The 15,101-nt window shown below is 49.9% G+C and overlaps 1 protein-coding gene across 1 annotated transcript in view; it reads left to right on the forward strand.

Moving 5' to 3' along the window:
• Window positions 1-450: 450 nt before the first annotated feature.
• KCTD7 (potassium channel tetramerization domain containing 7) overlaps window positions 451-15,101 on the forward strand; it is a 40,712-nt gene continuing 26,061 nt past the window's right edge. The window contains exon 1 of the mRNA XM_088445952.1: window positions 451-857. Within this exon, the coding sequence (XP_088302078.1) occupies window positions 621-857 (237 nt within the window). The 5' untranslated portion in view covers window positions 451-620. The remainder of the gene's footprint in view (window positions 858-15,101) is intronic.

Below are 15,101 nucleotides of genomic sequence, written 5' to 3' on the forward strand. Positions count from 1 at the left end.
CAGGGTCCCTCGATATTCATACATGACCTGCCTGCGGCTTTCTATGACAGCTTGCTCAGCCTGCCATACTAGTCTGATGGCTGATAATGCAAAGCCTGCTGCAGTCAGGAGGATGGGCAGCGTGTAGTGTTTTGTATGTCCTGGATATAGGAGAGAGGAAAGAGGGCTCTCTCTCCTCTGGCTGCTCCCTTTAGTTTTAACCCCTGGTGCCTCCCCCTTCCTGAAACCCAGCCCTGCTGCCCCTCACTGGCCTGTGAGGCTAGTAAGGTTAGAAAGGGGGTGGGGGCAGGCTTACCTGCGTGTCCCCCCTGGCACCAATGTTGTTGGCCCCTGGGCTGCCTGGCAGCTCTCTCCCTCATTTAGCTGCAGCAGCATTTCCGGTGCGTTGGCTCCTGTAAGTGCCACCACGTGATGATTTGCAGGGGAGAATGAGATTCCACCCCTGTGATGTCAGAGGACTTACTGGGAACCACTGGGGAGATCATTTGCCAGATGCAATTAGATAATATCAGCACAGAGAGGTAACTGCAACCAAAGTGTTTATCCTGACAATCAGCCATACAAATCCTTCCTCTTCCTGCACTCATTGCCAGCAGCAGCACACACAGCATGAAGAGTGTATGGTAGCTGTGCCCAGGGCACAGCACAGCCCTCCCCATCTGTGTCAACTGATTTCCCGGCTGGCAAAGACAGGCAGCAGCGGCATGGTGGTAGCGTCGGGGCCGCTGGAAGTCAGAGGGAACGCGAATGGTGTCATGTCGAGCTCTGATGCTGAAGAAGATGAGCTGATTGAGCCTGCCACGCCCACACCGGACAGTGCCACCTTCTCTCTGCACGGCAATCTGCACCCGCTGCAGGTAGGTCCCTGCTGCTGTTGCTGCTGCTGCTGGGTGTTATGTGCCCAGTGCTGGGGCAGCCGCCAGGCATCTGTGTGTGCGCTGACAAACTGACCCGGACGGTACTTTATATAGCATAGGTAGAAATATAAATTTCCAGTTCTCCCCTCCTACTGCTGCACTCATTGGTTGTACAAGGTGCCCACAAACAGGGATTGGCGCCTTGATCTGCCCATCAACTAACCACTGACTTCTGAAGGGCACTGTCATTGTGCATGGAGGGATAATGATGATGATGATGTACCACACTGACACTTGTTAGTGTATTATTACAGAATATGTGCACTACATATCCTGTAATAATACACTTTTATAGCGATAGCACATATGTACTACAGAGATATTTATTAGCATGTTTTGATGTAGATGTACTAAGCCTTGGAGAGAGATAAAATGTAGAGTTAAAGTACCAACCAATTAGCTCCTAACTTTAATTTTTCAAACAGCCTATCAAGTGAAAGGAGCTGATTGGTTGGTACTTTATCTCCATCCACTTTATCTCTCTCCAACAAGGCTTAGTACATCTCCCCATATATGTGTCAACCCAATAAACGTTGAATTGGAATTTTTTTTTAACTATATTTAAAAGCACAATTACTGTTCTTTATATGAATTCAGACATTTCATACGAACATACTGACCACCAGGGCTGCCATCAGAAACTGGGCCCGGGACTGACAAAATAGGCAGCCCCCCCCTCTCCATGTTTCTGCAACTCCAACCCCACAGTGTCTCCCCAGCCAGCACCCCTTCTGTCTCGCTAGATAACACTCCTTCCGTCTCTCCAGGCAGCCCCTGCATCCAGCCCCTTACAGCCCAAAGACACCTTCTCCTGTGTCTTCTGGTTGCTCCTCTTCACACTGCGGCTGGTTCCTCTGTCAGTGTTGTGGCGCATGTGATGTAATGACGTCACATGCGCCCTGTCTCAATAAGGAAAAAAAACTTTATTGTACCAGGCAGCCGCAATCCCCCCTACATTTCTTTATCAGTGATCCCTACTACATTCTCCTCTCTCAGCGATCCCCCCTGTGACTGTCTCAGTGACATCCCCATACATTCCCCTCTCTGTCTCAACGATCCCCTCCAGATTCTCCACTCTCTCTGCTATCACCCCCCACATTCCCCTTTCTCTCACAGTGATACCCTCCCCCACATACACACACATTCCCCTCTGCTTGTCAGTGACCCCCCCCCTCTACACACATAGCAAGAAAAATACACCTTGGGCCCCAAAGAATAAAATTAAAACACATAGGAGTCTATTCAAAAAAAATACGAAAACTGAATTGTTACTATTCACTATATATTGCATCGGTTCAGAGGAGGCTGCTGGGACAACAAGGGGACGGAACCAGCGCCAGAACCCGAGCACTGCAGGCAGGAGACAGGAAGGTAAGGAACTTCCCTGCCCACTTCGTGATGGTGTTCAGATTCTGCTATCCTGAGATGGAGAATCTGAACACAAAGGAGAAGCAGAAAGCAGAGCTTTCTGCCCTTAAATTAATTGCACTCACCATACTAAAGTATGGTGATGCGATTCAGCCACGGAGCGAGGGGTTCCCCTGGAAAAGTAATGAACTTCTCCACGGTAACCCGTTTTGTGAATTGCACCAAGCAGAGAAAAGCCCTGTTTTCCGCAAAACAGGACTTTTCTCTGCTCCATGAATAGACCCCATAGGCTTCACATGAAAAAAATAAAAACAAACACACAATGGCCCCTGACAGGAAAAAACAAACAAACACATAGGGCCTGATTCAGACCCGCTCACGAGCGTATAGCGCTCGCAAGCAGGCCGATGGTAGGCCAGTGCACACGCGCGGCGTGCGCAATGCACGCGTGCGAGCCCCGGAGCGAGTGAGAACTTCACTCGCTCCGGGGCTCGCTACAAAGCGGGGTGGCTGTTGATGTTGATTGACAGCTCACCCCGTTTTGTAGGGGGGGGGTGGCTGGACAAACGGAGGTAACGCCTGCTGTTTGTGGGCGGCCCTACTGACATCATTCATGATGTCAGTAGTGAACTTCCTGCTCTTTTAGACCCTACCACAAGGGTCTCGATGCAATGCCTGATTGTTGCGATAATCGCAACCATTACCAGGCCGCTCGCAAAAGCTGTGGGTGGTCACCCACAGCCATGCGAGCGGCTGGAGGCGGATTTTTTTACAAAAAAATCCACCCTGATTCTGAGCGAGCGCTCGCAAATAGCGAGCGCCTCTGAATCAGGGCTATTGTCCCCCGCAGTACTTAAAAAATAAAACCACATAAAAAAATAAATACAATGGCCCCCACCAGAATAAAATATAAAGGCGTCACATGAACAGAAAAAAATGACTTTAAATAACTGTGGCTTCCAGGTGTCTACCAAGTGCCTTGTCAGCTAATGCATCCAGTCTCAAAGAGGAGTCTGGGGTGAGAGGTACTTTGAAAACAGGAAGTTCAAGGAGGGGAGAAAGCTGCCGGGCAGTGCAGGTACAGACAAAGGTGGTGGTGGGGGTGGCACTATGTGGACAGGGACTGTGAGGAGGAAGGAGACAGCTGGGACACATTGGGGAGAGAGGCACTATGTGGACACTGGATAGGGACTATAAGGAGGAGGGGAGACAGCTGCCGGGCAGTGCAGGGACACACAGAGGAGAGAGGCACTATGTGGACACTGGATAGGGACTATAAGGAGGAGGGGAGACAGCTGCCGGGCAGTGCAGGGACACACAGAGGAGAGAGGCACTATGTGGACACTGGGTAGGGACTATAAGGAGGAGGGGAGACAGCTGCCGGGCAGTGCAGGGGCACATGGTGGAGAGAGGCACTATGTGGGCACTGGATAGAGACTATAAGGAGGAGAGGAGACAGCTGCCGGGCAGTGCAGCGACACACAGGAGAGAGGCACTATGTGGACACTGGATAAGGACTATAAGGAGGAGGGGAGACAGCTGCCAGGCAGTGGAGGGACACGCAGGGGGTGAGTCACTAGGAGGACAGGTAGTATGAGGAGGGAAAACAGATGCTGGGCAGTGCATGCAGTGACACACGAAGGTGAGGTATTAGGAGAACAGGGACTACACAGAGGGGAGAGGAGTGCAAGGAGACAGCGGTGCTGTCAGAGCAAGGATTAGGGAATCTGGGGGTCATTCAGACCCGGTCGTTAGCGTCGATGCGCTCGGACCGGGTCGATGGCCCCCCACAGAGCATGCGCACACGCCGGCGCCGTCGCGCGCATGCGTGAGACCCGCTACGACCGACAGCGCCGATCGTAGCGGGTCTCGATCCAAAGGGGGCGAGCTGTCGATGTTGATTGACAGCTCGCCCCGTTTGGAAGGCGGGACAGGGGGGTGGCAGCCCAAACGGGGGCGTTCCCATGGGAACGCCTACCGTTTGGGGGCGGCCCCACTGACATCACTAGTGATGTCAGTGGAGAGCTTCCGGCTCAGACAGAGCCGAAAGCTCTCCGGGGCTTACGACAAGGGAGACCCTACCCTAGGGTCTCGTCGTAAGCCCCGATGGTCGCGATGGTCTTGACCATCGCGACCATCACCTTAGGCGGCCGTAAGGCTGTGGGTGTTAACCCACAGACTTACTACCGCAAAGGAGGACGTCTTGAAAATTCAAGAGGTCCTCCCCTCATTCAGACCGACCGCACGCTCTGTGCGACCGGCTCTGAATGAGGTCCTCAGTGTCAGCGGTCTCAGGCCCTGATTCAGAGCCGGACACTCTGACCAGAGCGCTCGCTCTGAATCAGGGCCCACCTCCATAAATATGGAGCGTCCTCCTGGACGCTCGTATAGCTGTGGGTCACCACCCACAGCCTATACGAGCGTGCAGGATGATGGCCACGATGGTCTTGACCATCGCGACCATCGCCAGTGCGAGCAGAAGCCTGTGGTTGAGTTTCTCAACCGCAAGGCCAGGAGTGATTTTGGCTCTATCAGAGCCAAAATCACTCCCACTGACATCACTAGTGATGTCAGTGGGGCCGGCTTCTGACGGTAGGCGTTCCCTTGGGAACGCCTCCGTCTGGCAGGCACGCCCACCAAAGGGGGCGTGCTGTCAATCAACATCGACAGCACGCCCCCTTTGATCAGACACAACGAGCGAAGGAAAGTCCTTCGCTCGTTGCGTCTCACGCATGCGCACGACGGAGCTCCCTCCGTCGTGCGCATGCGCAGTGCACACCATCGACCCACTTGCGAGCGGACAGCCGCTCGCGAGTGGGTCTGAATCAGGCCCTCAGTATTTTATGTCCGGCTGAGACTACACTGTAGATTACTGTGCAGTCCACTTCTAAATTTGTACTTTGCCAAAGTTCCGGTATGTCATACCGTCACATACTGACACACTTCGAGCACTGGGTAGATCTGTATAAGGGCAAGGGAACTATATGCAAACCTGACTGCTGTCAGCGCTGCAGATTTTCAGTCATGATCCAGTATGCGTTGGGGCCCTTGTTGCATCGCAGATCCAGCAGTCCCCCCCTGATGGCAGCCCTGCTGACCATCTTACATGAACATACTGCCTTATATGAATATACTGACCATTTTATCATATGTGAACATAATGATATCTTCCATTCGGGAAGCAGTCGGGAAGCCGACGGACGGAATCCCGACCGCCGGATTCCCGACTGTGTAATCCCGGCAAGGGCTAAATGACAGACATTGACATCCCGACGCCTGTCAATTTACCTACGCCGGGAGCCCGACACCCTGCTCACCGATCGAAGGTAAGCTGGGTGACGGGTGTGGGCAGCCGTGGGGGGAGGGTTAAGTTAGGAGCTCCCGGGGGGGGGACTTAGGGTTAGGGACCCCCCCCCGGGAAGTTAGGGTTAGGCTAGGGGAAGGGGGGTTAGGGATAGGCACCCCTGGGAGGAGGTTAGGGTTAGGCACCCCCCCGGGAGACTTAGGTTTAGGCAACGGGGAAGGGGGGTTAGGTTTAGGCTCTTAGAGGGGGGGATTAGGGTTAGGCACTGGGGGGAGGTTAGGGTTAGGCACCCCTAAGGGAGGGTTAGGGGGGAGGTTAGGTTAGTTTATACTTACCTTAGTGCAGTCAGGATTTTCACTCTGCCTCTGTTGGGATTTGAACCGCCGGCTTTGCCGAACCCTTTCCGTTATTTACTATTGTCTACAACATATGTTATGGTTAAGGTGCCCATCCACTTGCAGATATGAAAACGGCTGCATGATTATGACATTGTAATCGTGCAGTCGTTTGTCAGTCTGTGATGAGCCTGCACTGAACGAGCAGTCGTTCAGTGCAGGGTCATCATAAATCTTTTGCAAACATGCTGAACCTGACGATATCGTCAGGTTCTCAAGCATGTTTGCACGATGATGTCTAAACGTCCAGCGGGCACGCGCATCTCTGGTCGTTTTAGACATTTTTGCAAATGATTTGCAAACGATTGAACGATCGTTATCGTTCAATCGCTCAACTTAATCGTCTAGTGGATGGACACCTTTACACATGTAGCAAATAGGCAGTTAGGGCCATTTAGAAAATAAATCAGTGATATCATTCATAAATACAGTACCCCCAGCTTGAGATGCAACATAGTGTAGTTAGAGTATGCACCTACTGCATTTTAAATGTTGCATTGATCTGACTTAGGGGTCTATTTATGTACAACATGAGCTGGCTACCGACAAATATATTGGCACTGCACCGTACGGAGGAGGAGGTGTAAACATGATTACACCTCCTCCGCCGTAATGCATATTGCTATACATCACAGCCCCCGACTGTCCTCGGCTGCCACGCTTTTCAATTGCAAACCGCCCCCCTTGCACCCACGTTACGATGCCCATGCGTCCCCCCAATTCAACGCTGGAAGCTTTCCTTTTGTCTTTAATTTTTCTCCATTTCCCGAAAGCACATAACTGATACTGCAAGGTTTACAGGAAAAATATTTCCATGAAATAAGTTTTCTAAGTAGAGCAAAATGGGTGAAGTATATATACGTAAGCAATTAAATTAGATGGCAAAAAACACCAAAAAAAAAACACAGGTGAACTACACCAGGATAGACAAAGCAGTTAAAATACTAAGGGGTATTCAATATATCGGAGATTTTTTTCTGCGTAAAGGTATGGTGTGCGCTCCCGCTTATCCCCGTTTTCAAAATAAAATTAACGGAAACGGGAAACTCCGAAGTTGGATTTGCGTAAAGTTACGAATTTTTCCTTAAAATAATTGTAAGACCCCCCTAAAGTTGTAAAAACATGGGGGAACACTATGGGTACCCCCGTTTTAGCCTTTAATTGAAAGTCAGGGATTTAAATAGCCGCAGCAGGTGTATTTTTTCCGACATTGAAGAAGTGATGCAGAAGAGCACTTAGGTTATTTTTTTCGTTTTTTTAAGTGGTCCCATCAAATTTGGGGTACATGAAAATGGGTACTAGCATATTTTGGTGTCCCTAAAGTAATTTTTTAAAAATTCTGCATTTGTGCACCTGCCGCTATAATTATATTCTAGAAAACACCTGCCGCATACTTGCAGAATAGCCCTGAACCTATTTCCCTATTGTTTAACAATTTTTTCCCATTTTTTTTTTTTAGCACCCCAATTTTTAAATTAATTTTTTGGGGTGTCCCTATTTTTTTTTAAAACTTTTTTTGACAGTTCTTTTTTAAATGTCAATCTCAGGGGTGCAGGCTATTTTTTTTAAGCCTGCACCCCTAAACCCCAATTATGCACTTTTTTTCGACACCTATTCAATGGTGAAAAGTTATCACCGTTTTTTATCAAAGACTTTTCAAAACTGCGATAAGTCTTTGAAATTGAATACGGTGTAAAACTAAAACAAGTGATATTAACGCAAAAACGTTAAAAAGTGCGATATTAACGCAAAAAACGATGTTATCGCACCCACATTGAATACCCCTATAAAACTACTTAGCACATTTTGCTTATTTAAGAAGAAATGAAAGTGTCTTCAGTGAAACCAGATAAAATATAAAAATGTCTACAATCTCCAAGGTAAACTAACAACTAAAAAATTACATTCCCTTCCAAATTATAAACCTATCGGATGAGGTTTGTCATATGTGCAAACCACTTACCCTTAACTAAAGTAAAGAAAGACACTGAGACGTAGATTTGGCCGATAACTTGATGGCTATTTATTGGAGCAATAATTATTTATTATTTATTTAAGGATGTATAGTGTCAAAGAAAGGACGGCCAGAAATCAGCCAATTTTTCAATGTCCACACACAAACAACAACGTGAATAGCAGGTGTATATTGCCCAGAGTGCATGAACATAACAATATAAACCATATAAACAACAAAAGGTATCACTCATCCTCTACCTTGACTACCCACCCATTTGGGTGATGATACTACCCCCCGTTAGGTTGGTACAGCCAACTACCAGTCAAGGGAGCGCACCTCAACTAAATAATTGCACCCGGACTGGTGACCTGCCGTTCTTTCCCGCCACAGCAAGGTTCTGCTCATAGAACTGCCGCACCGCCACCATACAAAGGACTACCCCAATAACACCAACTCCCTAAATAGATCCTCGACAAACAATGACAGACCCTCCTCCGTTAAATGGACCCTGTCAGCCCTATACAGATAACTGAAACGAAATTGAATACCCATATGGAGAATGACATGGCCATCATTGGCCACCACAAATTTAGCTACTGCAGAATTAATTTTTTTCCGAGCCTCGTCTATAGCAGGAAAATTCCTAACCCCACGCCACACTTGGCGAGGTACAATGAAAGACCAAATGAGTCTACATGAGGGCCAAGCCGACAGCACCCTCGCCAAATCATTGATTATATCGACTCGCAATTCCAAAGTGGACCTCTGCCCCAAGTTGTTACCTCCTAAATGGGCCACCAAAATATGTGGCACACCAAAACGTCTTGCATACTCCAACAGTCTAGGACAAAAGGAATGCCACCTCACACCTCTGAAACCTATCCAACGGACCCTAGCTCAATGCTCAAAGCCCAGAAAATATATGAGTGGCCTATTACAAATGTCCAAATGTCTTGTACGTCAAAGAGCAACCCTAAAAGTGGAGGAAAAGCAATAAAGAAAAAACATTAGTAAATGTCATAAAAACAATAACATTTATGGTGAATTAGTGAGGATCTGCCAAAAAAGAAAATGTACTATTGGTTGACAACTTGACCAATTAAAGTGGCTAAGACAAACAAAAAGACACAAAGGGAAAGAATGGGCAGGGGGGGGGGGGAATTGGGAAAAAACAGGTGAACTCGGCCGGAGGTAAAATAAAACCCTGCTGAGGGATAGACTAGAACCTAATTAATTGATTGAAAATGGCAGAATTAGTCCTTCAGTTCAGGCAAAAATTGTAAAATCCCTCGACTCCCATTGCCAGCAATGGTGAGTAGCTAATCCCGAGTAGGATGGACAAGGGTAACAAACAAGACAGGACAAGACATAAGACAAAAATGGCACAGTGGGCCATGAACATGGCCATAAACGTAACAATGTCATACTGCAACATGACTTTAAACAAATGCCCTTTAACGACTGGGCCTAATGTAACTTTTATAGCTATCCGATTTCCATCGTCCCAGGGCCTTAATTTCCGATGCAGAGAAACCTGCAGCTGCCACTGAAGTTGCAGCGCCGATCCTAAAAGAGTGCGTTCCAAAGTCCTGAGGTGAGAGGCCTAAACCTGTGCGTTCCAAAGTCCTGAGGTGAGAGGCCTAAACCTGACACACTACTTCAAAAACCAACAAAACTTATACTTTGTAAGTGGAGTCCTGTCCATATGCATGAGCCATGAACCAGGAGCATCCGGCCATAATAACGTGTAACACGCTGCCACAAGGCAGGTCCGTTCATCCCTAGATGGACCCAACGAGATCCAGCTACCCCTAACAGCTTGGTTGGTCTTCGACCGCCCTATCCTACAGAGAACATCCAAGTGGAGCATGATGGCATCAACCCATTTGGAAGATGCCACCAGCTCTGAAATCCGCAAGATACCGTGAAATGCCACTGAAAACGCCACTTGAATCAGAACCGACTTGTACGCAGTAAAAGCCACCCATTGAACTGCCCCTAATACTGCCGGAAGCAGATATGCATCCACAGGTCACCTATGGTCAGCTACTGGCTGGGAGACCCGTGCCCAACCCTTTAAAGCCTTCATAATCGAAAAACTTAGTAAAGTCAGGGAGGTCCTTCATTTTACAATAAAATGCAATGCCCGCCAAAGAGCGCACAACAGAAGCCCTGGATCTGCCAGCCAATCGGAGACTCCAAATAAAAGAAAGCATCGAACGATGCTGACTCTTACCTGCCTGGCTGCTGCTATGGGAATAATCTTCCCATTCATTCCGTGCCTGACTTTATGCTGGGCTAGAGAATGTTCTGCTAAGCCCTCCATGCTGGCTTGATCACCTGCCAAACATAAGACGGGCAAAGCACAGTGTCAGCACCAGGGGCCAAAGATCGGAATCTAGCCCACTGGAAACGTGATAACGCATCAGTTACCTCATTCTCCACCCCGTGGCACCTTCTGCATCGGTAAACAGCTGCAGTTGGAAATTGTCAGCGTCACAACCGAACGCCATTTAATCCTGCAGAAACGAGACCCAAACAGACAGGTTCAGCTTAATCTCTGAGGATAAACATAGCAAATGTCTCGGCTTAGTGACTCCAGCCGTGGCCCTTTCCAATTTACGCGAAAAAACTCTGCCCATTAGTATAACCTTACACTTACAGGCAAAGTTCAACAGGCCCAGGAGGGATTGCGCCTGCCGCAGGGTAATTTTACTGGAAGCCGTGCACTCCGCTATGGCATTGCGCAACTTGTCCAACTTATCATGAGAAAGGCGACAAAAACCCTCCGAGGTATCAATCTCAATATCAAGGAATGACAAGCAAGAGGAAGGACCCTCAGTTTTGTCTGCAGTAACGGGAACGCCAAAATAAATAAAAAAAAAACAGCGCTTGCAATGAAAACAAAAGATAACTGCATCTGTCTGAACCGGAAGGGCAGACACACAGAAGTCATCGAAATAGTGGGCTATCCCATGACCACTGCAAGAAAATTCCACGCACCAGTGTAGGAAGGTGCTAAATCGCTTGAAAAATGCACAGAACACCCCATAGGCAAACAGTTGTCTATGTAATATCCGTTGTCCAAGCAAAAACCCATAAACTGGAATGACTCCGGGTGCAAAGGAAGTAGACAAATGCTGACTCAACATCTATCTTAGCCATCAGTGCGGCCAGACCATAACACCTAATCACGTCCAAAGCATCGTCAAAAGACTGGTACACCACCGAGGCAACCTCAACTGGTATGGCATCATTTACTGACGAACCTGACTGATAAGATAGATGCTGAATGAGCCTGCATTTTCTGGGAATTTTCTTGGGAACCACTCCCACCGGGAAAATAACAAGATTCCTAATGGGGGATTCAGCAAAAGGCCCGGCCATGCGCACAACGCCAAGCTCACCAGCCACTTTATCCCTCACAATGTGAGGCAACTCAAACGCAGACTTCAAATTTCTAGGCGAACCTGTGTCAACAGCCCTGCAAATAGGTAAACGAAAACCAAAACTGAAACCCTCTAACAAAAATTTAGCATCCTGCAAATCCGGGTACCAACTCAACCAGTTTGCCATCGCCTTGACACGGACGGGATGGAGCTTTACTTAGCACTTGCACCTTTTGCCGGCTGTGCAGGCTGCTGCTGGGCACCTAGCTTGAAACACTTGGAAACTGGGTGGTTGCCACCACATTGCAAGCAGAGGTGACGAAAATTACATTTTCGTCCCTGCGTACAGGTAGCATTATTAAAAGCGAAACATTTGCCCCCAGACGCCTGCTGTTGGCCCTGTTGAACCAAACTAGACGCTTTGCTCGCGTTGTACACCTCATAGGCTGGACGCGAAGGCTGCGTGACCTCCAGCCACACCTCCACGTCCTTCCACCCTAGGTCCATTACCTGCGTGCCATCTTGCTTGCGACGAAATTCCTCATCGTAAGCACGCCAAGCCATGCCCCTGGAGGATAGCTGCATGCTGTGAATTAAATGCAGATACCTGATGACGTTCAGGTGCTCCTCCGGATGTGTCTCCAAGTAACAAGCAGATAAAACGCAAAAACTGGCCAACCAATTATTGTAAGATTTGAATGCTTCCAAACCTATACCGCCTTTTGCCCTAGCCGCTTTAACGCCTTCTTCGCTTTCTCTGTAAGAGCAAAAATATCCACATAGTCTCCCTTGTGGATATTAGTGTGGCAAGTGGCCCTTAAATCTCGCAGCACATCGGTATTGTCGCAGTGTACCCCTGCAGAACCTTCCAACCCTTTCTCCACTGGCTTACACTTAGGGGTGCAATGCCTCCGCCTCGAGCGTCGCCTTGCCTCCAAGTTTGCATATTTTGCTGCTCGCTTACATGCTCTTCCAGCGCTGTCCGCATTAGATACAGAGGAAGAGAAAGAAGATGTTAAACAACTAGAGTCTTAGAGAGACCCACCGGAAGCCCCCAATGTATCAGTATCAGAGGAAAAGCTGGACGGCCCCTCACCAGCGTCTTCATCAGCATGTTCCCCTTCCTCGACACTGCAATCTGAAAGAAAAGAAAGGACACCTGCTGCCACCTCTGCGGCAGGCAACCTAAAATCTGCACCACCCTGACCAGCGCCCTGACTCACAGGAGGGGAGGGTGCGGCAGTCACTAAACTCTGCTGGACCAGACTAGGTGCAACAGCTCTCAATGCTTGCACCAACTGATCTACATCCGACTCCCCTTGACCACTTGCAGAATTAACGTTAGCAGGCATGACAGTCTGAAAAGAACCTGCTGGCGCAGCTGCTAAAAATGGGGCAAAAGCAGCAGCCAGAGTGGATAAGGCAGACACAATAGCTTAAGGTTCTGGCTGCACAGCAATGGGGGGAGGTGCAGCAATACCCAACGCTGCAGAGGCTGCCTCGGCTTGCACCAGCCTGGTAATATTGTGTAAACTAGGGACACTTGCTTCTGCCATACTAGTGGCCATGGTGTCAACGCCCCCAGACATGGAGTCAGGAGTTGGCAGCAAACTCCCTGCAAAATGGCTGACCCCCGGACTAAGCCCCGCCCCCACTCACGAACATTGCGGGCGCCCTCTGTGAGCAAGGGACGGGAAGGCCTCCAGGTGAAGCATGCCTCCCAGGCACCACAGATGGTGGTCTGTGTCCTCGGCGGGACTTCTGCCTGTGTCCCGTGGGTTGGACGGGAGAGCACGCCCACATGCAGCCGACTCGGCGCGCTCCTGCCCGCAACCAAATGTCCCAGCAGCAGCCACGGCGGGCCCGGTCTCAGCAGTGCCAGCACCGGCGTGGACTCTGCTCCCTAGCCGCTGCAGTGCTGGAAGCAGTATCCGCCGCGTCCGTGACAGGGTCTGCCGCACGATGCTGACATGGACCCCGCACCCCAGCTACTGCGGCGCCAGAAGCAGCATCCACCGGATCCGCAGCAGGGGCCGCTCCACGACACCGGCGTGGACTTTGTTCCCTGGCCAGCACTGCTCCGGAGGTACCTGATTGACTTAACTGATCGGTTCCGGCACCTACTCAATGAATGTGGTAGGCATCAGGGCCAGCGCAAGCGCATGATCGGCAGTAGCACCACGCATGCAGAACACGAGCTTCTCAGGGCTGCATTGGTTGCAGCCCCGAGAAACCCTGTAGGGCTGGCTGAAAGGCAGAGAAGCAGCTTCCACTGGAATCCACTCTCTATTGATCTCAGCCCGGACTGGGCATCCCCTGGGGATGCCTGTCTTCAGCGTGACTGACAGGTGGCACTTCCAATATTAAGCCACCTGCAGTCACAGTGTAGCCAGTGCAGTCCGTGACTGAAGTGGCTGATTTTACTGGAAGGGCTGCAGCCTCGCAGCCCCTAGGTAAGATCCGCCCCTACTTATACATCTTTATACTACCTATGTACAAGAAGGAGTTAAATTCCTTTAAACATCAGACCTCAGATATATGGCAGAGACTCAATCAAATTAGTCCTGTGGTCCCTCTTTGTCGGCGCTCTTACAGTTTCCTGCACTCTGATTGGTGGGTAGCTCCTGTCACCCACCAATCTGTGTGAGAACACCTTCCAGCACTCTGCTTCAGGGTATCACTTTATAACACATTTTTCTTTTTTTGCACTTTTAGCACCTTTATTGTTTGTTTATTATATTTTCACACCTCTATTTTTCACCTTACTTCTAATATATGCAGTAGCTGCTCCTATCTATCTAACACTCTTTTACACTTCACCTTTTGCATTAGAGTGATGCCCTGGGGTGGCTTAGCTGGGCTGGTTTGGGGGTGTTCTGCAGGGGCATATCTACCCATTGGCCAGGATGGCACTTGCCAGGGGCGCCACCAGCAGCCAAGGGGTGGACAAGTCCCCCGGCACCACAAGTGTAGGGCAGACCGCAATGATAGCGGTCTACCCTACACAGTTTACAAACACACAGCCGCCAGCCAGCCAATGAGAGTCAATCAGACTCTCATTTGCTGCTGCGTCGTCCGCGGAGGGAGCCGTCTGGAGCTCACTCATGAGCTCCGTGTTCCAGCTCCCCCCGCAGCATGTGATGGGAGAGAAGTCATACGTCATGACGTCTCTCCCATCCAGGAGAAGAGCGGGCCGGGACTCAGAGCAGACAGCGGCGGTCGCGTCAGGAGCGGGGATCAGGTAAGTTGAATTTTTATTTTGTTCTTTGTGTGTGTAAGCCTGGAATTACGGGGGGGGGCACTGAAATAGGGGGTGGCCGCTACTGGGGGCACTTTATGGGGGGGCGCCCACTACTGGGGGCACTGTATAGGGGCAGCCACTACTAGGGGCAATTTATGGGGGGTGGCCACTACTGGGAGCACTGTATAAGGTTGTCCACTACTGGGGGCACTGTATAGGGGTGGCCACTACTGGGGGGGGTGGCCACTACTGTATAGGAGGACTACTACTGGGGGCACTGTATAGGGGGAGTACTACTGGGGTCTACTACTGGGGGCACTGTATAGGGGGGCTACTACTGGGCGCATTGCAGCATAGGGGGGATTACTACTGGGGGCACTGCATAGAGGGGGTGGGTAGGTGGGCGCCAGTCCATTACATTGCCGGGGGCGCTTGGATCCCTAGATACACCCCTGGTGTCCTGCGCTCTGTATTTTAACCCCAGTATGTTAGGGACCTACCCTAAGAGGTTACCTGGACGCGGTGGGTAG

This window comes from Taudactylus pleione, unplaced genomic scaffold (assembly GCF_031769625.1).
Source record: "Taudactylus pleione unplaced genomic scaffold, aTauple2 ptg000391l, whole genome shotgun sequence".
Classification (NCBI taxonomy): domain Eukaryota; kingdom Metazoa; phylum Chordata; class Amphibia; order Anura; family Myobatrachidae; genus Taudactylus; species Taudactylus pleione.